Source organism: Clarias gariepinus, chromosome 17 (genome assembly GCF_024256425.1).
Source record: "Clarias gariepinus isolate MV-2021 ecotype Netherlands chromosome 17, CGAR_prim_01v2, whole genome shotgun sequence".
Lineage (NCBI taxonomy): Eukaryota > Metazoa > Chordata > Actinopteri > Siluriformes > Clariidae > Clarias > Clarias gariepinus.
Window position 1 is genome coordinate 11,965,786 of NC_071116.1, and position 27,367 is coordinate 11,993,152.

General features: G+C 36.8%; 1 protein-coding gene across 2 annotated transcripts in view; it reads right to left on the reverse strand.

Annotated features, from left to right (window-relative positions):
* Window positions 1-8,059: 8,059 nt before the first annotated feature.
* LOC128545372 (adhesion G-protein coupled receptor G2) overlaps window positions 8,060-27,367 on the reverse strand; it is a 64,293-nt gene continuing 44,985 nt past the window's right edge. For both annotated transcript variants that reach the window (XM_053515588.1, XM_053515587.1), the window contains 12 exons: window positions 25,935-26,091; window positions 19,232-19,381; window positions 18,952-19,071; window positions 18,795-18,840; window positions 15,522-15,625; window positions 11,818-11,942; window positions 11,125-11,396; window positions 10,941-11,040; window positions 10,531-10,814; window positions 8,659-8,760; window positions 8,368-8,520; window positions 8,060-8,200 (listed from right to left, as the gene is read on the reverse strand). In XM_053515588.1, coding sequence (XP_053371563.1) covers window positions 8,097-8,200; window positions 8,368-8,520; window positions 8,659-8,760; window positions 10,531-10,814; window positions 10,941-11,040; window positions 11,125-11,396; window positions 11,818-11,942; window positions 15,522-15,625; window positions 18,795-18,840; window positions 18,952-19,071; window positions 19,232-19,381; window positions 25,935-26,091 — 1,717 coding nt within the window. In that variant the 3' untranslated portion in view covers window positions 8,060-8,096. The remainder of the gene's footprint in view (window positions 8,201-8,367; window positions 8,521-8,658; window positions 8,761-10,530; window positions 10,815-10,940; window positions 11,041-11,124; window positions 11,397-11,817; window positions 11,943-15,521; window positions 15,626-18,794; window positions 18,841-18,951; window positions 19,072-19,231; window positions 19,382-25,934; window positions 26,092-27,367) is intronic.

Sequence of the window (27,367 nt, forward strand, 5' to 3'; positions counted from 1 at the left end):
CTAAAGCAAACATGATTTTGTTTTAGTCTATTCATTGAATACAACGCGACAGCGCGCTCCGAGGTGAAGCGCACCCACAGTTACTGTAATCCCCCATCTTACCTTTACGACAGGTGTGAAGGTATTAAACCGGTTTCGCTGCTGGGGGAATTCGCAAAATTGGGGGGTTTAAAACTAATTTAAAACCGCCACTGCCTATTCTCCACCACATCACGTACTTCCCAGGCCTCGGACTAAACTCCGCGCCTTGCTTTTATAATGTGGAGCAAGCCCGAGATCATATTAACATTAATTATCGCCAGCCGGGACGAATAGGCGGCTCAGTCCCTTTGCCGCCTATTCAGGGAGCCTACGGAGTGAGCGAGTAGCGATAGTAGATTTGGGTGCATGCCCATCACAGGCGCACGCCGTGACAGGTCATCATAAGTTTCTTTAACAGTAAATAATAGGGCTGGGTATCGAGTTCGATACTTTTGAAAAATCTTTTTCGTTCGGTGCCAAATTTCGATACCCAAAAGTATAATCTTGTCATCGTCAGTGAGCTACAAAAAGTGCGGCATCCTTAATGTGCCCGGATCAAATGGTGGTGATTGGCTGCTGCGAGACTGCTTTGAAAATCAATAGTTTACAGCGGTTACGCCCACTCGCCCAGAACTTGTCAAATGTGAGGCTGTAATGCACACTACACTTTAAACCGTAGCAAAAAAATTTACGCAAACGATGTTTAAGCGATCAAAAGTATGGCTACATTATGCCAAGATTGACGGCAACAGCGTGCGATGCAATATTTGTAAAAAGGTTATCGCGTCCAAGACTGGCAACACGTCAAATATGATGAAACACCTGACAGTACACCACAAGCATCGTCCTCCATGACTGATGAGGATAACGGCGCGATGATTGGGTTTGGACAGGTAAACCGACATACACAATCGGCTAACTTTTAGCGCTTCATGCTTGTGTACCGTTAAAGTTAAGTTTAAGTTTGTGCGGGGTCACTTTAATAAATCATTTTTACCTTATGCAACGTTATGTACTGTTTGATGGCTTTAAATACGTAGCTATGTTGATGCTAAAATGCTTTAGTGATTCTTAAAAGGTTAGTTCACTGAAAAAAATGAAAATTCTGTCTCTAATTACTCACCCTAATGTTGTTCCAAACCCATAAGACCTTTGTTTATCTTTAGAACAAAAATTAAAATAATTTGGATTTAATTCAAGAGCTTTCTGATCCTCTCATAGATTTACTGGATATGCATTTTTCAATGCCCAGAAAGGAACCAAAAACATCAAAATAAGTCCATGTGATATCAGTGGTTCAATCAAAATTATAAGAAGCTGTGAGAATACTTCTGTGTACAAAAAACAAAAATAACTTTATTCAACGATTTATCTATGGGAGAATCAGAATGCTCTTGGATTAAGTCCAAAATATCTTCATTTATAGATAATTAATAAAAGAATTTTCATTTTTGGGTGAACTAAACCTTTAAGCGACAGTGAGCCTCACAAACACTTAAAACTGATTGAACTTTATTAAAACTGTTTACACTGATCTATTATGTTAATTACACTTTGTTCATTTTGTGCCTTTGTTTACTGGTCTTAGAGATAAGCCTGCTGTGAAAAGTGTCACAAACATCCTGAAAAATAAAACCAAAGTTTCTCAGAGATTATGTGTATTATGTAATCTTTTTAAAATATTTTTCTTAAATAAAAGTATCGAAAAAAGTATCGTTCGGAACCGATATCGAATTCAGGGTATCGGTATCGGTATCGGTAATTTTGGAACGATACCCAGCCCTAGAAAATAATGACCCCCGTTGCGCTGTACCACCGCTGGCAAAGAGCGCGTGTTTATGTTACCGCGGATCCCAGTGGAACATATTTGCCCCTTCCTAATTTTTTTCTTTGCATATTTGTCACACTTGTATAGGTGGAATTTCACCTAAACACTTTATGAGGAAAAGACAAATTGGCCTTTTTAATTAAAAACAATGCAATTTATGCTATCATAAGTAAAATATCAATTTCTTCCATTCCAAGGATTAAAAACAATGTCAACTTTAGAATCTACAGTAGAATCCATAAGATAAAATTTACACAAATTTAAAAAGAGGCCTTAATCACTGAAAGTCTTCAGAAGAGCCTCAGATTCAAGAGGTTTTTAAAGTGTGGAGAGGTACATTACAGTTCCTCTGAATGTATAGGTGAGAACACACACTAAAAGAACAACAATCCAGGATTAATAGGAATAGGAGGCACCAAAGAGGAGGATTTTTATTTAGACTTAAAAAAAATTAACCTGCGTCTATTTTTAGGCGTGCCAGCTGCCACTTTTTAGTTAGAAGTTTTCAGTACAAATCTTTTAATGCCCACATGACATCAAACATTTCCCTTGTTAATATTTTAACTATTACCATCCGTGCCTAATTCCGCGGCCCCGCTCCTTCGCATATCTGAAGGGGAGGACACCTAACTAGTGAGCGAGGAGCGATATTGATTTGGGCGGACGCCGTGACAGGCTGAAAAAACTATTGTCCTAAAAAATGTAACAGATGAAGACTTAGATTATAGTGCAAAAACTATATAATAAAACTATATAAGACTACATGCCTTTATAAGACTCAATTTTTATTTAAGCGCACTCACAATAACGAAAAAAACGTTGTGATTTTGTAAATGTTTGAAAGCAAATAAGGTGCGCTGTTCTGTATTGTTTTTGGTGAACTTGAGCGCGTCAGAAAATGACTTCAAACGTTTTTTTAAATGGTCAGAGTCTGCTTGCTGTTTTCCCAACGCATTCATAATCATTAGTCTACTTCTGCCGGTGCGCTGTGGAAAACTTTATGCATGCGGCTGAGCGCTGATTAAAACTATGGAGTAAATTAAAGAGGAGAATCACGATGCCAAATCGAAGTCCTGAGCCCAAACCTCATTTAAATTAAATTAACAAATATTATAAGCAAAAAAACAATAGCCCACATTTAGAAACCGTTTATAAATTCTTTTCGACATGAGTTGGCCTGGTGTTATGCGCAGAGCGCCGGGAGATTTCCTGAAGCTCCGAAATCACTGGGGCATTTTTTCTACATAGATGCTATCTTTAATAACTGATGGAGGTTTTGAGCTGTATACACACGCAGTTTTGAGGGGTTTAAAACGAATTAATAAGTCCGAGCAGACCTACATGAAAGGTGAGAAGTGAGTAACTGAGCGCGCTGTCGCGGTGTATATACTGTACAACACGCGTTTATCAACCTTTTGATAAAAACGCTGCCTTTTGTAAAGTGAAAGTACTTTACAAAAGACAAACAGCTTTATTTCAGTCATGAATTCACAATCACATCACATTCCAGCTATTATTTCCAGCCGTGGTTAAATAATGGATGAAATAATTATTCAATGCTGGACACAAACAGCAAATATGATGATTATTATAAAAAGCCCTAATAACTTTGTTTTCATAAAATAATATTTACTTACTATGATAATACATATATATATATATATATCATATATATAATATATACATATATTATATATATGATATATATATATATATATAATCATATATATATATTGTTCATTCATGTCTTCTGATGATGTCGACACATTTTTATGTTTTAAATAAGATATGTTGGCATATTCACGAATCAGGACATTCGCATAGTTAACACTATCAGATAGCCTACTATCAGGAAATTAAATTAATTTCAAGACCATTTAAACCAAGGCATTGCCATGTCTTTCACTGTTTTGTCCCTTTTAAGACATTACAAAAAGTATATAAGAAACTTTTAAAGCACGAATTTGGGCATCTCATTTCATCATTGTGAAAATAATATGAAGCACATATTCATCATGAAAGATCTGTTGTAAAACAACATAAAATTCATGTTTGCTTCAGTATTGAAAACAATATTGTTTTAGGCTAAATAATTATATACAATTCTTCGTTGTACAGTACCTGGTCCGGCTTTTAGTATCGGCTTTTTTAGTCCTTCCATGCGCCATCTGGTGGATATTCAGTGAAGCACAACACATTTATTTAAATTCCCGAATGTTGCTTACGGCAAGTCGCGGCACGCTGCGCGCTAAATTGCGGCATCTCGCGGGAAAACACACGCAGTCCTAATGGCCACATCTGTAAGCTTTTCATTAAAGAACTGTTGTTGAGACACCTGCTTCCCGTGTGTTCTGTCCGTATGCCACACCTGTCACACATAATGATAATGGTGTCTTTTTTCATTTTAACACAACATACAGTGCATCCAGAAAGTATTCACTGCGCATCATTATTTCCACATTTTTTTATATCACAGCCTTATTCTAAAATGGATTTAAAAAAAGAATTCTCTAAATTCTACACAACACCCCATAATGACAACATGAAAAAGTTTACTTGAGATTTTTGCAAATTTATAAAAAAAAATTAGGGGGGGGGGGGGAAGCATGGACATGGTCAAAAATTGAGAAAGCTTCCCTGTCATGGATCAAGTTTTCTCATTACTGCCACCTGATGAACTAAATTGGTAACACTGCGAGTTAAGTTTTGCGAGATCTTGCAAAGTGTTCGGGTCCCTTTTTTTTATATATATATGTCCGTAGCAAGATGCCTCATATCCCATGTGTCTTGTGATGACTGATGTCAGTGAAAGCCCCACATATGAGCTGAGACAAGAAAAAAGGGTATGAATTTCAATCTGCTCCTTCTCGAAAACTTGGGAATTGAGTCACTTTTCAGCCTGAAATGAAGACAGACACAGTTTTTGTTTCATCCAGCTGTATGAACTCAGTGCAACTTTTAACATCCGATTAAAATAAACAACACAAAATGTCAGAATTAAAAAAAATAAACAGTGTCACTGATTTGGAAAAGGATCACTCCCTCCTAATATGGTGTGTAAACTCAATCACCATAATCACCTTCTTAATGGCTCAAAAGGCTTGCACATCTAGACTTTGAAAAAAAGTTTGAGAACTGCTCAGGCTGAGTTTCATTTAATTTGAAGACTGCAGTCTTCAAGTCTTTTCACAAATTTTAATTGGTTTTAAGTCTGGGCTCTGACAAGGCCAAGCAAGGACATTTACCTTTGTCTCCTTTAACCACAGTGTGGTCAGTTTTGCTGTGTGCTTTCTGTCATTGTCATGTTGAAAACATAACTTTTTGACAAAGGGCAGCAGATTTTCCTCAAGGATTTGATGGTATTTTGCCCCTTTATTTTCCTTCTATCCTGACAAGTGCACCAGTCCCTGCTGCAAAGAAACAACCCATAACAGGATATTACTACCTACATATTTTACTGTAGGAATAATGATACCGTTTGGAGTTAAGACCAAATAATTTAGTTTTAGTCTAATTTTAATTTGACCTGCATTTTTGCAAAGCTCAGTCATGACTGTATGTTGCCTTTGTAGAGGAGTGGCTTTTTTCTTACAACCCGTACATACAATCTACATTTATGGAGAATTTGTAATGTCACATGCACACAATGACCACTTTTTTTTTCATAAATTCCTGCGGCTGCTTCAGAAGTGCTGTAGGCCTCTTGGTTGGCTTTCCGAGTCTCCAGTTTCCTTCTTGTTATGTCATCTAGTTTGGAGCGACGTCCTAATACAGGGAGGGTCTGTGTTGTAACAAATACCTTTTACTTCTTAATAACTTAAAAAAACTTAAAGACTTTACTATGCTTCTAGTCAGTGATACAGTCTTTAAAGTTTTAAATCCATCTCCTGGCTTTAACTTTATCCAGGAGATCTTTTTGACAGTGTCATAGTTGATTGCTTGCTTCAGTTGCACTACCAGGGAATGAAATGTTCCAGCTTTTCATGCTGAGCTAATCAAAATCTTTCCAATTATATATTTTTAAATAGAGCAACTTTTAAATACATTTATCCCAGGAGATATACCATAGTTGTGTTTCCCTCTGAGAGAACTGCTTCTATGTCTGAATTTGGGTGTGATCAGGAATTGCTTTCAGACAGATAAAAAAAATTGGGTCAGACTATACAGTATATCAGGAACGTTCCTCATGTGGAAGGGAACCTGTGTGACCTGTTCTAGGGGCTCTGTTATTCAACTGATACATGCTTCTTTCTTTTCTTTTTTTTTAATTCTCCAGGACTGTGGGGTTGCTAATCATAGCTATAAAGATAATAACAAAATTTTGCCATATCAAGGCTGTAACAATAACATATTTTAGCATCTTAAATCACAAATAAAATAAATAAATAAATTTCATGTTTAGGCAAACTTTAGTAAATCGTATTCACATTTTATTCTTTGTAGGGTTGACTAATATATTAAACTTCTGACCATTATGCCACTCATTGCTGGAATAAGCTTCTTTTGAAACTAGACTTGCCCCAAATGTTGCTTTGTAGTTTATTTCAATAGTTTTCTTTTCTCTTTAAAAAAAACTCCATAAATGCTTTATGTAAAGCACTCTGAAGTTCCATTGTGTATGAAATGTGCTATACCTGTATAAATAAACTTGCTTGCTTAATGTCACAGTTAAGTAGAAGTAAGTTAACAAGCATCCAGTGTCTAATTTCCTTTACACATTCTTCCACTTCTACAAGCTTGTGTCTCTTATCTGGCTTCTCAGAAATATATAACTGTGCATAAAAATGTACATTAATGTCATCTTAAAGAATATTATACCCCAAAGGAAGAATATCTAGAGAAAAATCAGTGAGCTTACAACAAAAGACCAAATGTATGATAAGTCAGCATTTACAAACTGATAATGATCAGTCAAATAAGACTTGTAGCGGGAGAGGGCTGTCCCCATAACTCTTACAACATTTTGCAATCTATTATAGAGAAGCAGATAAAAGTAAAGTGTTACATTTGCATTTGGTAGCTGTTTACTAGAACTCTCAACATGAGGTCCAACACGGTTTCTATGCAAGTAAAGTAGGGCATCATTAGGCAAAAAATAAATAAATTGATCATAGCAAAACCATTATGATTGGCCAGTACAATAGTTTGGTTCATTCATTCTTAAAGATTTTTTTTTAATTAACTGGCAAGCTCAGCAACAGCAAAAAGCCTGGAAACCCATAGAAAAGAACTAAATGGATGCCCTTAAAATTCTGTCTATGGTGAAGAAGAACCTTTACACAACATCTAGCCAAGTTAAAAACACTCTTGAGAAGGTAAAGTGACATTGTCCAAGTCTACTTTCAAAAAGCAGCTTTATGAAGTAAATACGAATAAGAGCAACCACATTATCTGTCAAACATGACAGGATGTCATGTTTGACAGATAATGACCCAAAGCACTGGAATGGGTAATGGCACACTTTTTTCAAACACCGTATGTTGAAGCTGAAAGTCTTGACTTCAGTCACATCTTGGGTGTTTGATTTTTAATTTAATGTTGTGGTGTACAAAGGGCCAAATGCGAAAACAAAACATAACCAAAATTTATGCAACTAACTGTAACTAAAATGTTTAAGTAAGGGATCTAGTAGAACATTATTATTTAATTATAAAATTTTATATACCCATAAGATCTTTTACCATGGTATAGGTACCATGGTAGTCCAGTGGTACATTGACTCTTGTATACAGTACCACAGTGTTTTTGTCCGATTAGTAACTGATCTTCAAAAATTAAGCCACCCATTTGATTTGCAAAGAAAGCTTTATTTTTATGTTTTCAAAATTTTCATTGATTTCATGGTATGTAAGGATGAACCATTTATTTAAAACATATACACCTAATTAAACACCATTTTAATCCACTATGAAATAAATTTGTACTTTAATAGCTAATCCAATAGTGAATTATTTAAGTAAATTCTATACAATATTGCTAAATAAACAGCCGTCAAGTATAATGTCAGATTATGTTTCCTTTTCTTTCACACTCTGTATCACTCACTTATTCACTGTCTATAGCACTTTATCCTGTAGGCAGGGTTGCCTATTCTGGGGCATGAGGCAGGGTACACCCTGGACTGGGTGCCAATTCATCTCTGGGCACTATATATATTTATAATGTTTTTTGTGTACAACATACACATGTAAAAAAAAAAATAAACATAAATTAAATTACAACATAGTTTTTATTGTTGCATTTTAGGTCAGAGGGATCTCTGGCTCCTGTACCTGTGGTTAATCTCATTCAGAACAACATCTGAACTGGGTTCCTCCTGCTCTGTGATTTCACGGTCATCTAATGGGCTGCCTGTAATAAGGAATGAAAAATTAGGTAGGCAGGCAACTGGCAGTTATAAGTATCTTGTCAAGATAAAAATTTAAATGCTGTGGGAGATGGATGTTGATTGTTTAAAAGACAAATTGACAGAGTGGAATATATGTAATGAATAGATTAAAAGACAGGCCTGCACTTACCAATACCCATTGACCTGTCTAATCCTGAGCTGTCAGTGACTAAGAAGGTACTAGATGAGTTGTTGGACTTGGATGATTTCACTGATCTGAATGAAGAAGCAATTCTGTTTACGGTGGATTTCCTAATCCTCTGTGTAGCAGTGTGGCTCCAGTCTGAATGACAAATGTAAGAACATTCTGTTTGAACTCAAATTTTAACACACATAAATGGATCACATAATCATATAAATCAAAGCTTTGATGCACACTAACATTTCATTGCTATCTGAAAACATTGGATAAATAACACACCTGAGTTTTCAACTAGCCTCAGATTTCCACAGCACAGGTGTAGTCTCCACTGTCTTCTGACGTTCTCTTTCACAGCACAATGGAACACAAAAATGAAGAAGCCTGCAAAAGACAAATGGGGCTTTAGGTATAAGAATTGTACTTTTACAATCTGTAACATAAATAGTACAGTGGGTATATAGTTTACATTTTTACAGTAATATAGCCACAAACTAAATTAAGGGGAAAACAAATAGGCAGTTTTATGAATAGAAAAAATGTAAAATAAAAACTATACTATGTAATAAACCGGTTGCATATGTTAATGATACATTTTATTCTTGACATCTGCCTTTTGAAGCCATAGATGCAAAGAGTTTGCAAAAAATGTGAATGTGAAAAAAAAAAAGTCACTAACTGTATTTAACTAAACAAATAGTTAAAAGCCTTCGAATAGATTACTGCAGTTAATAATATATTTCAGCTGGCAACAAGTTATTTAACTTTGAATGGATTTTAATTTCTTAACATCAACCAAAGAAAACATCTAAAAATTGTGGAAACTACTAAAAATTGGTACCTTATTAAAAGGTACCTGGAAGGATAATGGTAAACCATCATCTTTAATAAAGAAAAGTCGTCAGAAAAAAAATAATCGTGAGAGAAGATCACTTAAATGTTTAAAGAAATCGAATCAAATTATAAAAAACAACACTATAACTTGCAGCTATGTTTAATAGTAAAGTAAGAGAATTTTCACACATTTTTGGAATTGGGACTAAAGTGTTGTGTAGCCCTAAGAAAATAGTGAGAATAATTTGAAAAAGGCTCAAGAGAGCATAAAGGATGGAGTCTGGAGCAGTGAAAAAAGTTCATACTGTATGGTCTGATGAGTGGAGACTTACCCTGCTCCAACCTTACATATGTGCCCAATAAATAAGCCATGATAACGTGGGCATATTCCAAGATGACAATGCCAGCATTCAATGGGCTCAAATTATGAAAGAGTGGTTCAGGGAGGAGGGGACATTATTTTCACACATAGAGTGGCCATTACAGAATCTAGACCAAAATCCCAATTAGAATTTTTGGGATGTGCTGGAGAAGACTTTCCACAGCGGTCTGCAACTTTTCCATCATCAGTACAAGGTCTTAGAGAGAAATTAATGTGGCTCTGGATGGAAATAAATATTCTGACACTGCATAAGCTTATCAAAACTATGTGACAGTGCATGCATGCCATAATCAAAGAAAAAGGCAGTCCAACAAAGTATTACAGTGCATGACCTTTTTTTTGGCCAGGCAGATCATTCCATGGGTCTTTACCTTAAGAAGAAGATAAATCATTAGAAATTACTTGAAGCCCAGTAAGCCTGGCCAGTGCACAAAGGATTCCTTTGCAATTTTACAGATGTGGAGCATGTTTTATTTATTGGTAAACAAGAATGAATTAATTTGACTTTACCCTCAAAAGACTAAATGCTTAAAAAAACAAAACAAAAGCAAGATATGCTTTAACAAAGTGTTAAGGGGTGTCCACATATCAGCAACCAAGTTATAATAATTCTTTCCCCATTAGATGTTTTTATTTGATATTTGCTTGCATTTTTAGGCACATCATCACATCAAAGATGAAAAACATTTGACATGATATATCTTGATTAGATTTTTTTACATAATAAATTCTAAATTTTAACAGTGTGTAAATATGCACTGTATGTAATGTGCCCAGTGATAGAAAAACAAATTGCTTAATGTTGTTAATAACAGAATTGTCAATGTTTTATTTTACTGGCTTTGTAGATAGATCATCATAAAAATGCAAATACCTTTATTTATGACTACAGTACAAGGTTAAAGAGATGTTAGAACATGTACTGTATAAATGCATACCTTGCAGTGTGTTAAAGATGGCAAACAGGTACATAAAAGGCAGATTGACAGCATCCCAGGCAAAAAAGGCAAATCCCCAAGTGAGGCCGAGAAGAACAGTAAGACCTGCCACACTCCGCAGGTCCTGTAGGATACTGCGATGCTGTAGATTATGTGGATTTTGCCTTTTAATGCGACAAAGCTGAACCATTACCACAATGAACATGCTAAGGTTCAGTAGGAAACAAACACAAAAGTATGCCACCACTGCAACATAGTAGGCTGTATCATTCTTAAGCCAGCAACTGCATGAAAAAAAAAAAAACATTGTTACACTAATTTCCATACTCTAAATAAAATTTATATATATATATATATATATATATATATATATATATATATATATATATATATATATATTATGCTCTTACAATTCATCTGAGGTTCCATCTTCAAACTTCCCATAAGACACTAGTCCATAATTGTTTTTATCAATAGCGATGACTATAATGACCACAATTAGAGGAATACCTTAGATGCAAAGGAAAAAATAATGATTTATTAGATAGAACTAGCTATGTAAAAGTTACAGAAATACACGACTTGTACACATACCCCAGCCAGCGAGTCCTAATTTGACCATGAAGCGGGACACATAGGTATTGAAAACTTTAACAAGGGCCATGTACATATGGATAGCCTCCATGGCCATCCAAGTAAAAGATGCCAACAGGAAGTAGTGCAAAAAGAAAGCAGTGGAGATGCAAAGACCCAAAATATTTGGGTACAGGGCCAGCCAAGCATCCAATAGGAATGTCAGGTTCAACAGAAGCAAAGCCAAACATAGCTGGATTACAATTTTTGATGGAATATCTTTACGCAGTGTCCTACAAGAGAAGATATAAATACTGTTCTTACAGGAATGAAGATGTGCACTCATCAAATAGTACATAAATTTGATTGCTTAAATGATTCTTACGAATAAAAAAAACATTTAAGTTATATGTAAAGTTTGGCTGCAAAACATTATAAAGGCCATTTTTAAAATTTTACTCATTTTGGCAATGACTTGTGAAATATCGTTAGAACTGGTTTGCAAAATGTGGATCTTATGAAGCATTTTACAGTAATAAAAAGTTAAACAGAGATAAAAACTACTGTACAAGACCCAAGTGCATGCATGTGTGCTTTTTGCCAAGTCTGGTTTTCCAATCAATAATTTTGAATGAACTACTTTCATAGTTTTGCAGTAAAACAGTTAATATAATTTCTATTACTTTTGCAATGTGGGATACTTGCAAAACTCACTCAAATGCCAGATAAGTCATCAGGGTGACAGAGAGAAAAATGGCAGAGATGCCACAGCCAATATAGGTAATGTAGGTTAGGATGATGTTCTGTAAAGGACTGTTTATCTTGCCTCTGGAAAGGTCCTAAATTATATATATATATATATAAAAGAAATAGCCAGTTAAATAATTACACACATTACACCAAAACAAATAAACATTTACCCTCTATGATAGCAATGCTGTATAACAATGATCCTATGCACAAAGTGAGCTCTGTAAAGGCATGGTTTGAAAAAATTTTTAAAGTCCTGACTTCAACCCATCTGAACTCCTGGAATGCTGCCTATTTGGTCGTTTCTATAAGTTCACACCAAATGCGGTTGGCCTTTGATTCCCATGGGCCCATGATCATGTCACCAGTTTTCTGGTATATAATTGATAACGTTTTCATGTTTTAGAGTGCTAATATTATGGCTGATTGATGTTAAAGATTTAAGTGCAGCTTAACATTATGTGGGATAAGTGCTTGTAATTAAAGTCTCAGCATTTGATTTGAATATGGCTAGACAGTCTGTGTTATTAATTATTTCTGGTTAAGTATTCCAGAGATTGTTACATGGTGCGGATTAGAGAGCTGCACCACGGAATGGAATAATATAAGAGCCCTTAGGCAGAGTTTCTGAGGGGGCCAATGAAATAGAGAGTGCTTATGAGAAATTTCCCATTTGGGAATATGGGATGGGATTATTAATAAGTAACTAAAAAGCAAATCAAAGAAAACTGAAAAAACTATCAAAGCTGTGTCGTCTCCTCGAGACCAGATGGGGCTCTGAAAACAAAAAATAAACCTGCCCATTACAACCTTTTACACACATCCAGATTTATGTGGGTTTTTTTTGTGTTTTGCACTTTTAACTTAAACTCAGAGCGCACGCTTAACTGATGGTGTGCCACTCTCTCTCTCTCAATAACAGCAGCTTCTAAGGAAGACTGAGGCTTGGTCTTTGTCTCGTTAAAGTGCGCTTTGTCTTTAGCCCTGATACCTTTACCGGTGCTACCTAATGATCGCACGAAGTGTGCAGGTATAAGGGGCCCCTAAATAGACACACCACCAGGTGCAGCGCATCCCAGCTGAATGTTGTTGCTGTTCAGTACTCCATGGGGTAGCAGTCTGCGGATATGCTTGTTTTACACAAAGTAAGTGCAGAGTAGTTTTGTGCAGTTCTGCCCCTCATTGTTACGGAGATGTCACATTGTTTATACGGTAATTATATTACTATTAAACTTAGTTGTAAGCTTTACCTTTTTTTGCAATGCAACTTCAACAATTTAAGTGACCTCTAACCACATTCATTTATGACTATTTAACTACATTAAGTACATTTCTTCCATGAAGCTGACAGATCAACACCATCCTTCCAGATTTTATTAACGCGCTGTGCAGTTCTTAACTAAATTCCAGTAATTTGAAAGTCGCCAAGACACCGGCGAGAAAGTGAGGGAGAGACATGCATCAGTTTATTGCACGGCTTCGGTTTAAAGCGCACAAAGGACAAACTCTACTCTCTCTTCCTATAAATCCTCGGTAAGGGCATAAGGCCCGAGAGCACCTTTGGTTTTTTGGTTTAGTTTCCAGAATCCAGTGCGTTCTCTATAGTTTTTGTAATGTCTTAACAGGGACAGATTAATAAAAGGCACGGCAATGCGTCAGTTTAAATGGTCCTAAATTAATTTCATTACCTGATAGTAGGCTCCCTTATAATCTGATAGTGTTAACTATGCGAATGTCCTGATTCGTGAATATGCCAACATATCTTATTTAAAGCGTAAAAATGTGTTGCCAATCGCTGCTAATCGCGCAATTAATAATAATGCAGACATTCTCGGACAGAAATGCACCAAAGACAAATACATGTACTGGAGAGATTGTGTGCAAGTTTGGGTGTGTCGATGCGCGTTTCACATAAACTGTAGGTTGATATAAAGGTCAATCTGCATTTGAAAATTTGCTGGTGAAAAACATTTTGGGCAGAGACGTCTGCTCGGTCTTTGTTTTAAAACCCCCAATTCTGCGAATTCCTCTTTCAGCGAAACCGGTTTGATAACTTCACACCTGAAAGGTGAGAAGAGGCATAACTGGGGGTTCTGTGGGTGCGCTTCACCTCAGAGTGCGCTGTCGTGTTGTATTCATAGAATAGACTAAAACAGAATCATGTTTGCTTCAGCATTGGAAACAATATTGTATTAGGCTAACTTTATAAAAGATTATACACTTTTGTATTCTTTGTAAAATTTGTCTATTTGCACACACACGCGGGCATCTTTAAATTTGAACAGAAAATAATAGTGGGCTGGTACAGTAGGAACGTTTTTTTTTCTTATAACTTAAACGGCTGAATGAAGTTAAATATACACAATAAATTAATAATTGTGTTTGCTTTACATTTGAGCACTCATGTGTAAATAGCTTTTTCATTGCATATATACTACCATATCAAATAGTGTGTCTAATACTGTTTAAATAATATTTTACATGCCGTTTGTAATTTACTTGTGATGGTACTTTTAAATTGTAACCTTACGTATCTACAGTATAAGCATATTTAACTACTTCAGCAGTGAATGAGAAATTTGGTCGGTCTGGCTTTTAGATAAAGTTCTTATTTGATATAATTTTATAATTTAATTAATTATCTTATTATAAACATGATTCTTATTCTCTATATTCTTGTCGAGTATAGTCCTTCATGTCTGCATTTTTCCGCACGTGTTTATCATCCCTTTGATCAAAACGCTGCGTTTCGTTAAGGCAAGCAAAGCTGCGGCAAGTCGCGAGATCCCTTTTCTCAAAACGTGCGTTTTTAATGGTGACATCTGTAGATGTTCTTTCTCACTCGTAAATTAAAGATTCATATAAAACTGATAAATACAAAATATGAAAGTAAAAAAAAAATTAACTGGCAATTTTAGCTTTGAAATGAATTGTGGCTGAGAGTTGAGGGGGTGGGGGGCTGTGCAGGAAGACTTTCATACACGCGCACAAACAAGCGTCCAAACACACACACTAATGGAATCAATGCTCTGTCGGTAAACTTCTTTGACAAGGAACCTCTCTAATTACACTTCCCTTTGCCTCCTTTTAAGGATTTTACGGAAATGTGGCTTTGCAGGTCGTTAAACAGATTCTAAGCACTGCTACATTTATTTTTAACCCTTATTTACCTCTTTATTGGGGGCGTTGTTGCAGTACAGTTGCTAAAGAACAGTCACTACACAATTAAAAAAAAAATTATTAAATGCTTTACGCAGGCACACACGTAAAGAGTACAAGCATGCATGGATGTTGACTATACGAGTGACGTATGCATTCTGCGACTGAGCGCTTGTTTATTAAGTTAATATTTATTTTAAAATTTTGCTTTTGCAAAATGTTCGCAGACCGAGTTACTCATAATATAATAATAATATCGTTTCCACAACCACTTAACACGTCTTAAACACAGATGTTTAAAAACAAGTAAAATCTACTCACTGCATCACTTACTGTTTATTAAATTGTTGCCAATTACAACATATTATTTACTACAGTAATTATCTTAATCAAATTATCTAAAGTATTCACTTATTTAAATTTAGACAGCATTTTTCAGCGGAGAGTGTAAATTCTTTTTTTTTTTTTTTTTTACCACTAAAGAAATAAGGCAGAAAGGTTTCTCTTACCAAGAGCACACCAAAGCTGGTCATATGGTTACAGCCACAAATCGTCTCAGTTTTAGTATAGTTCAGTACTATGCAGCCGTCTGTGCTCCAGCCACCAGAGCCACCTTAATATAAACACCACAGTCAAATAGTTTAATAAGTACCTTAAATTTGATCAATGTAACATGTATATACATAAGGAAAAACGACCAAATGTTTTGACAACACAAACTACAAATAATTTATTGATATACAGTGATACCTCGGCATACAAATTTAATCCTTTCTGAGTTCTTAAGGAGGATTTCTATATTGCAAAACGCCTATTTCCATAAGAAATAATGTAAATGCAGATAATCTGCTCTAGGTACCAAAATTAACGATTTACAACACTTACTCAGACTATCCTAGAAGGCTTAGAGTACGAGGCAGGGTACACCCTAGGGTGCCAATTCATCGCAGGGCACACACACTCACACACTACAGGCAATTTGGGAACAAAAATGACCCTAATCTGCAGCTCTTTGGACTATGGGTACCGAATTAATTATATTTTTTGCATATTAAAAAAATTGAAAAAAATCTAAATATGAAATAAATACAGTACACATTAAACCTCATTTACCTCACTTAAAAAAGTTAACTAGCTTCCATTTGCTTTCCACTGACGCAAACAAGTTTTGAATTGCTCCCGGACATACGCAATACTTAACAGGTGTCATGCGCTAAAATGCCCCCTGCCACGGATTGCGCCTTTTTCATTCAAATGCCTTAGCAATGAATTTCCTTACCCTAAGCTCGGTTATGTACAGTCAGCAGTCAGTAACAGGATGGGATTAATTTTCTTAAGGGCAGAAACAATTTTGTTGCTCAGTCTTCTTTGCATTGTTTCTTGTGTATTTATTCGTGCTGGCACCGCACGCCTAAAATGCTTTCTAAACTCAACACTGTCAAACCTGAAAATGATACATCACCAAATCCATCCAAGCTGTCAAAAACTACGCAAAAATACATCAGGCATTTGGTTCGGCTCGGTACTGTAACTAATATACCGAAAATGCTTCATATGCCGAGGCAAAATCATAAGTGTTTTTGCCTCGGCATATGGCAAAAAATAAGTGTGGCCGAGGGACCTCTGTAATTTACAGATAAGTATTATATATTTAAAATATTTTTTATACATTTAATTATTCCAATGATCTATCCATTATTTACACCAATTATTCTGTGTCATGGAGGGCCTGAAACTAATCCTTGGGAACGTACACTCTCAGTCACACACTATTAGCAATTCAGAACCGTCAACCAACCTATTGTGTATAACTTTGGATTCTGGGAGGAAATTAGACTATGCAAATTACAAATATACACACAGGACTGGAGGTGACATTTAGAGGTGCAAGGTGACATTTTTAACCAATGCGCCAGGATGGTACCTTTATATACAGTGGTGTGAAAAACTATTTACCCCCTTCCTGATTTCTTATTCTTTTGCATGTTTGTCACACTTAAATGTTTCTGCTCATTAAAAACCGTTAACGATTAGTCAAAGATAACATAATTACACAAAATGCAGTTTTTAAATGAAGGTTTACGTTATTAAGGGAGAAAAAAACTCCAAATCTACATGGCCCTGTGTGAAAAAGTGATTGCGCCCCTTGTTAAAAAATAACTGTGGTTTATCACACCCGAGTTCAATTTCTGTAGTCACCCCCAGGCCTGATTACTGCCACACCTGTTTCAATCAAGAAATCACTTAAATAGGAGCTACCTGACACAGAGAAGTAGACCAAAAGCACCTCAAAAGCTAGACATTATGCCAAGATCCAAAGAAATTCAGGAACAAATGAGAACAAAAGTAATTGAGATCTATCAGTCTGGTAAAGGTTATAAAGCCATTTCTAAAGCTTTGGGACACCAGCGAACCACAGTGAGAGCCATTATCCACAAATGGCAAAAACATGGAACAGTGGTGAACCTTCCCAGAGGTGGCCGGCCGACCAAAATTACCCCAAGAGCGCAGAGACAACTCATCCGAGAGGCCACACAAGACCCCAGGACAACATCTAAAGAACTGCAGGCCTCACTTGCCTCAATTAAGGTCAGTGTTCACGACTCCACAATAAGAAAGAGACTGGGCAAAAACGGCCTGCATGGCAGATTTCCAAGGTGCAAACCACTTTTAAGAAAAAAGAACATTAAGGCTCGTCTCAATTTTGCTAAAAAACATCTCAATGATTGGCAAGACTTTTGGGAAAATACCTTGTAAACCGACGAGACAAAAGTTGAACTTTTTGGAAGGTGCGTGTCCCGTTACATCTGGCGTAAAAGTAACACCACATTTCAGAAAAAGAATATCATACCAACAGTAAAATATGGTGGTGGTAGTGTGATGGTCTGGGGTTGTTTTGCTGCTTCAGGACCTGGAAGGCTTGCTGTGATAGATGGAACCATGAATTCTACTGTCTACCAAAAAATCCTGAAGGAGAATGTCCGGCCATCTGCAGCAGGACAATGACCCAAAACACACCAGCAAATCCACTTCTGAATGGCTGAAGACAAACAAAATGAAGACTTTGGAGTGGCCTAGTCAAAGTCCTGACCTGAATCCTATTGAGATGTTGTGGCATGACCTTAAAAAGGCGGTTCATGCTAGAAAACCCTCAAAAAAAAAGCTGAATTACAACAATTCTGCAAAGATGAGTGGGCCAAAATTCCTCCAGAGCGCTGTAAAAGATTCGTTGCAAGTTATTGCAAACGCTTGATTGCAGTTATTGCTGCTAAGGGTGGCCCAACCAGTTATTAGGTTCAGGGGGCAATTACTTTTTCACACAGGGCCATGTAGGTTTGGATTTTTTCTCTCCCTAAATAATAAAAACCATCATTTAAAAACTGCATTTTGTGTTTACTTGTGTTATCTTTGACTAATAGTTAAATGTGTTTGATGATCAGAAACATTTTGTGTGACAAACATGCAGGGGGCAAATAGTTTTTCACACCACTGTATGTATAGAAATGTTAAATATATTTAATGACATATATAAATTCTGAAATTTAAGTTAACCAAACTATCCTTAACAGTTATATAGAAGATATATACAAAATGACAAACTGTGTATGAATAATTCCTTCTAGATGCACTGCACTTGAAAGTGCATAGTAGCACTAAAATGCTGATGTGTGAGGTTTTTAAAATGCTTTTTCCAAATATGTTTCTCTGTTTTTTTTAGCTCCACTTTTCTCTTCTTTTTTACCTCCACCATTTTTGTTATTCTGATTACTAATAGTCCTCACCATTTAAGTCGAACTTCCAAAATACACATAAACGCGACGAGTTAACCTGAGGAGATTAAGAGTGACAATATTAAAAGCAGTAATGTTAGACATTTGTTTACCATGCACCCAAGATAAAAATGCATTTTAAGCATACTTACAGTCTTCTTTTACTTACGGGAAAAGTTTCTGTGTTCAAGGTAAAAACTATTAGTTCTCTCAAATTAGAGATGGACAAGTTAGCCACAGTGGAGCCAAGAACCCCACTGATCAGTCGGCTCATGTTTAATGCCTTATCCTACAGATTGGCATGAGAAAATGCATGCATATTATATTCATGCGTATGAAAATGCACATACACAGATTGACCTCATAACCCTGCCAAATGCAGCCATGTATTATGCATATGTGAATTAAGGAAATAAAATATCATACAGTACATTTATTACAAAAATTACCTGGAAAAGAGTGGTCTTCTGATAGAAATTAAACTGTACTCTTGAGGCCAATTGCTGTTCCTGAGAAGTGAGGTTCTCTGTGAGGGAAGCAGGAAGAGTTATGGAACCCTGAGGAGAGCTGGGCTCAGTCCCCTTCATCTTGGGGTCAATCTAAAATACATAAGAAAGAACCTATATATTATATATACACATAGCAGTGACGGCTGCTAGCTTTTGAAACAGTGGAAGCTCATATTAGGCCATCATAAAATTCATTATGTTCTTTGCACTTTTCATGCCTTTTGTTTGTCCTGTCAAAGTTACCCAGATCCCCAAAACGCACGTTTAACCAAACACATCCCATTCCCTGAGAAGGTTTCGTCAAGAGGCATGGCCAACAGTACATTTTCTTTGTCACAGCACTTCCAGGCACCCAGTTCACCTTGTCATACCAGGAGAGCTGAAAAGACCTGTTTTTGTTTTTTTTTTGCACCAGGTCAATCTTGGGCATTGGTCTGTCCTGCCGTTTAATTCTGAGTCTCTCCTCAAAAGCAGGTCAACAATATTAGCACCGTCTTTGTCTGCCATTATGCACTGCTTGCTAGATGGCTAGTTTCCCCTTCTACGAGCTACTTTAATTATATGAACGAACTAACTTTCCAATGCTGAAACAAGGAGCAAAGTCATGAGCGCTATAATATTTTTTTTTATTATTTATTAAATGATTTGTACAAACAAAAATGGTTCATATCACCAGCAAACAATACTGAGTGCAACAGTTGGTCGTACCACTTCACCTGCAAATCCGCATGGGACTGAACTCGAATCTCTGTAGCGCTGATGTATACTTAAGACGTTCTGTCAATTTAAAAAAGGGGTTCCACCCTTTAAACAACTCCTCCAATCATCATGCAGCATCCCAGCGTCCTGGCCCGCCCACTGCTCTATTCACTCCCAGAGAAGCTGAGCTTCCCTGGAAGTGACGATTTTGGTGCATTTATCCAATTACCGTCCAGCTTTTCTGCAGTGAAAAAAGCTCCTCTGTGCTTGCCCATAAAGCTCCAGTGAAGCTGGGCTTCAGGAAATGTATGACAAAAAAAAACACATCAAACAATCTACTGTAGAATAAATACCTGATTCTGAACGAGCTACTCATGAAGTTGAACGCGGTCTAGTGCACGTTTATTAAAATCAATATAAATATGACAGTGCATAAATGAGCATTTGTTTTCTGACATAGTAAAGGAAGCGACGCTTCTCTTTTTGTGAATAGATTTGCCTTGGGTAAAGGAGCTGATCTGGGGGACTCATGGACGCAGAGTATTATCTGGTATGTTTGGATGCTCTCTTAGGTTTGTTGATTGTGAAGTGACTAGTTGCTTTTGTTAACGTTTGTATCAGGTGTGCTCTCACAATGCTCATGTGATATGTGACCGGCCTCTCCTTTAAAAGGGTCATATGCAAATAAAAAAAAAGGTAGTTCTGGTTCCGGTTCAGTGGAACACCGAGTAGTGTGCATGTTTTTTCCTCCGTATAATGTAATATAAATTGCCAGTTATCATACGCAAGAATGGCTGCATCAACAGCTTTACATCCCAGGAAGCCCTTATGTCTGTGTTTCCTTCTGTCTCTCCCTTTTAGTTTTGCTGCCATAGTTAGTCCTGCACTCTGTGCTAAATATGCATTCACCTTATACATTATGTAACTGTAACCTAACTGTTATCTCTCCTTCTTCTCCTCTCTTCTTTTCTCTGTCTTTTTCTCTCTCTCCCTCCCTCTGTCTTTCTCTGTCAAGCTACACATGCTGCTCCTAGGCTGCCAGTGATCCAGACCCTCTGCTATCTGGACCCGTCTGGCTCGTCCTGGTGTCTCACTTCTGGTTGGATATGTGTCGCCTGTTTGTGATGCAGTTCAACTTTACTATGAAGACAGTCCTGGCCTTGGCTGATAAAGACAGCTGTTCTTTGAGGACTTGTGATACAGTTGTTCAATAGCACAGGACTGGAGTTTCCTACAGACTACCTCAACTTCCAATAACAAACTGGACTCCATATTAACTTAAAGACATTATCTGTTTAACTGATCTTCCAGCCGGCTAATACACAAAATGATTGCAAAACAATTCCTGCTACCCGTTATTAACCAAATGAGGATGGAATCCCTGTTGAGTCTGAGCCCGTACCAGAGAAGGCAAAGCACCAGATCATCAACCAGCCACCACCATGCTTCACTGTCGGCAAGGTGCACTTTTCTGCAAGGTTTCTTCCTATGCCAATGACCAATGCCAATGGTTAAATAGACTATACAAACTAAATTGAATTTAATTAAATAAAATTTAATCCATCTTGCCCTCTACATGCTTTCCCGTACCAGAGAAGGCAAAGCAGCTCCAGATCATCACACAGCCACCACTATGCTTCACTGTAGGCAGGGTGCACTTTTCTGCATATGCTTCATTTTTTCTCCTCCAAACATACAGCTGATTCATAGGCTAGTCATTACCAGGAGCCATATCGAGGGCAAAACTGGCCTGTTAGGGCGGGACGGTGTCCATCCCACTTGGGAAGGTGCTGGTCTCATTTCCTGTAGTATAGCTCATAGTCTCAAAAGAGGCCTAGTTAATCTGTGATAATCCAAAACCCAGGCAAGGGAACAGACAAACAGATTAAACCAACCGTCTGCTAGCTGCAAGAGTCGCCACTCAGGGTTTACTATATTGAGACTGTGTCTGTTCCCCGAGCTTAACACAAATTTAGAAAGACTCAAAGTCTGTTTTAATAATTTAATTAACATAAAGACCACAAATCCAGATCACACTGAATGCGCAGCCGGCACCTCTGATATAAAGCTATATTAACTCCAATAACTACCTGGACTCCATATTTACATCAATTAACATCAACTGTTATAGCTGAACTGCCTGCCATCTAACACACTGTATAAATGCAGATCATTTACTGCTTTCTGTTTCACCCAAATGAGGATGGGTTCCCTGTTGAGTCTGGTTCCTCTCAAGGTTTCTTCCTTTCTCAGAAAGTTTTTCCTTGCCACTGTCGCCCGCGGCTTGCTCACCAGGGACAAACGGCTCATCTTGATTCATGCACACTTACATTCCATACAGACTTAAATAATTCTTTTGATTGTGTAAAGCTGCTTTGCAATTACAATTGTTAAAAGCATTATACAAATAAAATTGAATTGAATTGAATTGACTGGCTCACTAGTTATTGTTACAGCGCACGTAAAAACCGCAACTGCCGAGATGGATAAATTTGTTATTTGCAAATCTAAAAATGTTGAGAAAATTGGGACAGTTTGCCTGAGTCATGGAACCATGTACATCGAGCAAGCATAAGAGAAAGACCCCGTCAGACCAAAGTAGGAAACGTCGGAAATATCAAAAAGAATTCCTAAAGTGCAGTAATAGTATTCACTATGTTGCAGTAGCAGACAAATACACAGAGTTGTCATGCAGCAATGGATGTACTGCTTCAATTTGGATCTACATATTTGTGTGAGCAGTCTTTTTCCGCTGATAATTATACAAAAAATAAATACCGATCACGTCTTGATGTTGAAGATGATCTACAAGTAGCTGTATCCTGCCTCTAGCAGGCCACGAATTAAGCTTTTGTGCTGCCAAAAACAAGTACACCCCTCCCATTGAAAGGTAAGCAAAAATTATTTTGATGTATAGTAAATGTGGTCAAAATACTGTGAACAGCTGTTTATTGCTTGTTTTTTACAGTGGGGGTCACAAGATTTTGTCAATCTTCAATTAGGGGTCGCTGGCTTGAAAGTTTGAGAACCACTGCATTAGAATATAAAATTTAATACACATTCGTCTCAGTATATTTTTACCTAAATTTAAATGTATGTATTCATGCTTACATTCAGTGAACCACTTTCTATCTGTTGCGGGTGCGCTTTCAAACCCATTTTTGCATGCTGAATCTCTCCTGCGTGCATGCTAACTTGTTTTTGGTCACTCACTTTTATATCATAAATCTACACTTGCTCGACTTCAGGAGCATTAGAACTCTGAAACAGTTCCAGCCAACCAGAAACTAAAGTAAGGGCCATTCCAGCCAATCAAAAACTAGAGACGGACACATTCACTGTTTCTGGATTAACTCCGCTATTCTCCATTTCTGGTTTTAGATCATGGCTTATATACATTTTATGGTTTTAGTAACGTAGTTTAAAATGAAGTACATAGTTTAAACTGTAGAACATAGGTCGGCAATTAGCGGCCCCCGGGCCACATGTGGCCCGCAAGCAAAAACATCTGGCCCGTGAAATTGTTTAAACTAGAGAATGAAAATAAATAAATTATATATTTATTTAAATCGGACTGACAGTCTAAAAAAAACTCTTTGTTTGGAAACCTCATTTTTCAGAACAGAAATATTTCAATCTATCTAAATTCTTATTTGTTATATCTGGATACGAGGGTGAATAAGCGCATCAGCGAGGTGCAGAGCGAACGCTCAACATGCAAAAACCAATGACGTCTTGTTGTGCTTTGCGAGCACCCAGGGGTCCGTTCTTCGTCTGTCTCTAACTCAGTTAGCTGGATTTGATTGTTGTGAATTTGTCCTGATCTTGGATTGTTTCGTTCTTTGATGCGCTTCTCGCATTTGCTGTCATAGCAACCTATCCGTAAGCTTGAACCTGCTCGGGAGCAGGTTTATTTCATGTAAACAGGATTTAGCCTGCGCTCCTGGTGGGTTATGATTGGTTGAAATGGCCAGGTCACATCTGATTGGTTAAAGAGCACGACTGACGCGGACTGACTCACGTGGGAAAAGAAAAGGATCTTGCATATATCCTTGCATCTTGCACATTTATTTTTCAGGGGTTTGTCATGAATATGCAAATAAATAATTATATATAATAAAAATAAATATTTTATAATGATAAATTATATAAACGAAACTAATTTTATAACAAACAATATAAAAGTATACATGTATTTCAAAAATATTAATATTTCAATTTTTTCATATACAACATATTTATTTTTATATTGCTTATTTTATTTCATTGTCTCATGTAATTTGTAAAGCATTAACCTCTAAATTTATGTTATAATATAATATTTAATAGCAATTATGTGGGGGGGGGGGGGGGGGGGCAAACCATGGCAGGGGGCATTTCTGCGCATAACACGTGTTACAAAAAAAAAATGGAGCCGCTCTTTTTCCATTTCGTCAACCAATCGCAGGGCTTGTGATCAGTGAGTAGACAACTCAATCCAGCCATACTAATCATCAACAACAGGTGTGCTCGAAGAATTAACCTAGCCGGATCGTAATTAGCACAATGATCTCATCTTAGATGTGTCAGTTTATCTCGGTTCTGTCATTTTACGAGCGCCTACCATTCATCCTCCCCTATTAATTCAATAAATTAGCCAATGTTTTGGTCGTGGCCCGCCATGTAATGGTTTGGAAAAAATCTGGCCCGAGGCCAAACTTAATTGCCGACCCCTGCTGTAGAATGTATTGTCTAATGTGTTATTGCTAAATCTTATGTACTTCACTTCTAGTGTACTGCTCCGTAGCTCTCGCCATGTTTTCAGAGTCTCTGTGTAACAGCTAGAATCAACACCATAGGTGTGAACTTATACAGTATATTCCAATACTAATGCCTGTCATTCTTCAGACAACAGTTTATATTTCTGTTTGTGTGTTTGTGAGACAACCTTAAGTTTTGTTAAACACAAATAAACCATAAAACTTTTTAAAATTATATTTTTTTGTAAGCTTGTGCCAATAAATCAGTTGAACTCATGAATAAAATCTGCCTCGTCAATACCGATGTATTTTAAAAACATATTATAATGTAGAAAATTCATTGCAATACAGTAGTTTAGAAGATTGTGTGTAATTTATTACAAGTACCGAGTATAATGTATCACGCATGTGCTTCTTGTTTTGATGCCGAGTGTCACGTGATCACAACTGAGCCAATGCTTTTTTCTCTCTCTTGCGCTGCAGAATTGTGGGTAATCGTTTCCCATGTTGGGTCTTAGTGCGTGTCTCTCACTGGTATAATCAACACCAGTGCACGTAGTGTGTGTGCGGACGTAATTTGACACCGTTCCGGATCACACTTTCTCTCTTGCCTTTAGTGTGTGTGTGTGTGTGTGTGTGAGTGTGTGTGTGTGTGTGTGTTTGTGAACCGGCATGGTGTCAAATTACGCGTGCGCACACAAATAACGACAGGCCCAAACACACATACATTCACACACAGAGCCTTCGCGGATACACTTATCTGTCTGGATTTATTTTTACTTATTTTCATTACAAGGTTGAAAATCCATTTTCTTCCTCAGCCTATCGTTATGTGTGCGCGCGCATAATTTGACACCGTGCGGGTTCACACACTCTTTCTCTCTCTCTCGCCTTTAGTGTGTGTGTGTGTGTGTGTGTGTGTGTGTTTGTGAACCGGCACGGTGTCAAATTATGCGCGTGAAAAAAAAGTTTTTTTTTTCTTTCTTTCTCTTTTTTTTGTCATGAAAATTGTATTTTACATATGTGGCTTTCATTGCTGGCCTACATTAACATTATTATTATAATTTTATCTTTTTTTACTATCCTAATAATGATGTCATAAAATAAGCATGTACAACAAAGACTTACCATACAATCACCTTAAGCAAAGATATTAATTAAATAGTTTTCCTAAAAAGTGTAAGTAATTGTTAATGAATTGTTACCTGCAAGTTGGAGGGATCACTGATAATGAATGTGGTCTCTGGAAAAATGGACCCCTTAAGCAATTTCACTGCCAGAGCCACAGACGGAGAGAGAATAGTTTGAGTTTGTCCTTGCACAACCAGCTTCAAGCCAACAGTATCCACAATGCCAATGATCCTCATTAAATAAAAAAAGGAAAAAAAAAATTATACACAGCATATGTTGGGAAATGACAGCATAATATTCAATAATGGCATATATTGTATTCATTCTTAGTGTCATTCAGAGAGTTTAGCTACACAATGTTTTGGGGCTATATTTTGAGAAATCAAGTTTAATACTTAATTTAGGATTAGTAAAATAAGGTAGTTTAAACCTCTTAAATCATGGAGGGGGGGGGGACAGATGAAGGAAATACAGTGGAATATTGGATTGCTAGTAACTTAGTCAGCGAGTGTTTTGCAAGATGAGCAAATTTTTAAAAGAATTTTTACTTAATAAATAGGTGAAGCCTTGATATACGAGTAGTACACATGCAATCCAGATTCTAGAGTCTCTCTTTGTCAGAATGCAGTATTACCATTAGTGTGTGTGATTGTATTGTTAAAGTCGTCCTACACAGTAGCCCCCTCACTTCTCCTCCCCTCTCGCCACACACACACACACTAACGGAAACACTGCTCTGTCTGGATTCTTTTTCGAAGGTAAGTTGCAGGTTAATTAGGGCTAAAACACAATGACGACATGACTATGACATCATCTTCATTGCTCTAAAAATGCTGTTTTAATAGTGCAGATTTTAAAAATGTGCATTTTGCAAATGACCAAAAATATCTTTTGTACTGAGGAGTGGGGCAGTGGTTAAAGCATTGGATTACGCTTCAGACTGTCCCAGGTTCAAACCCCATGACCACCTAGATGCTGCTGTTGGGCCCTTGAGCAGAACCCTTAACCCTCAACTGTTCAGTTATATAATCAGATAAAAATTGTAAGTTGCTATGGATAAGGACATCTACCAAATGCCTAAAAAATAAAGAAAAAAAGTAAAATGTTTTTTACTTTACATTTTGTATTAATTATTTTAGTATGAACTTTTTTGGGTTGTGGAACGAATTATTTAAGATTCTATTATTTCTCATAAGGAAATTCATTTTGATATACAAGTGTTTTGATATACAAGCATGCTTCCATAACGTTATGTTCACAATCCAAGGAATAACTGTAGCTTTTTTCCCTGACAAGCATCAAAACTGACATATAATAGGAGTTAATGAACTGTCATTTAACTGCATTAATAGACCAAATCGTAATAAATCGCATTAACTGCTGGGATTTGGATTTAATTTAGGTATACGTCTTCCACCCAATTAATATACAAAATAGAAAATAACACATCCAATGATTAAAGTAATACAATCAAAATGTGTGCATCATATATTAGTTATGTGTGGAG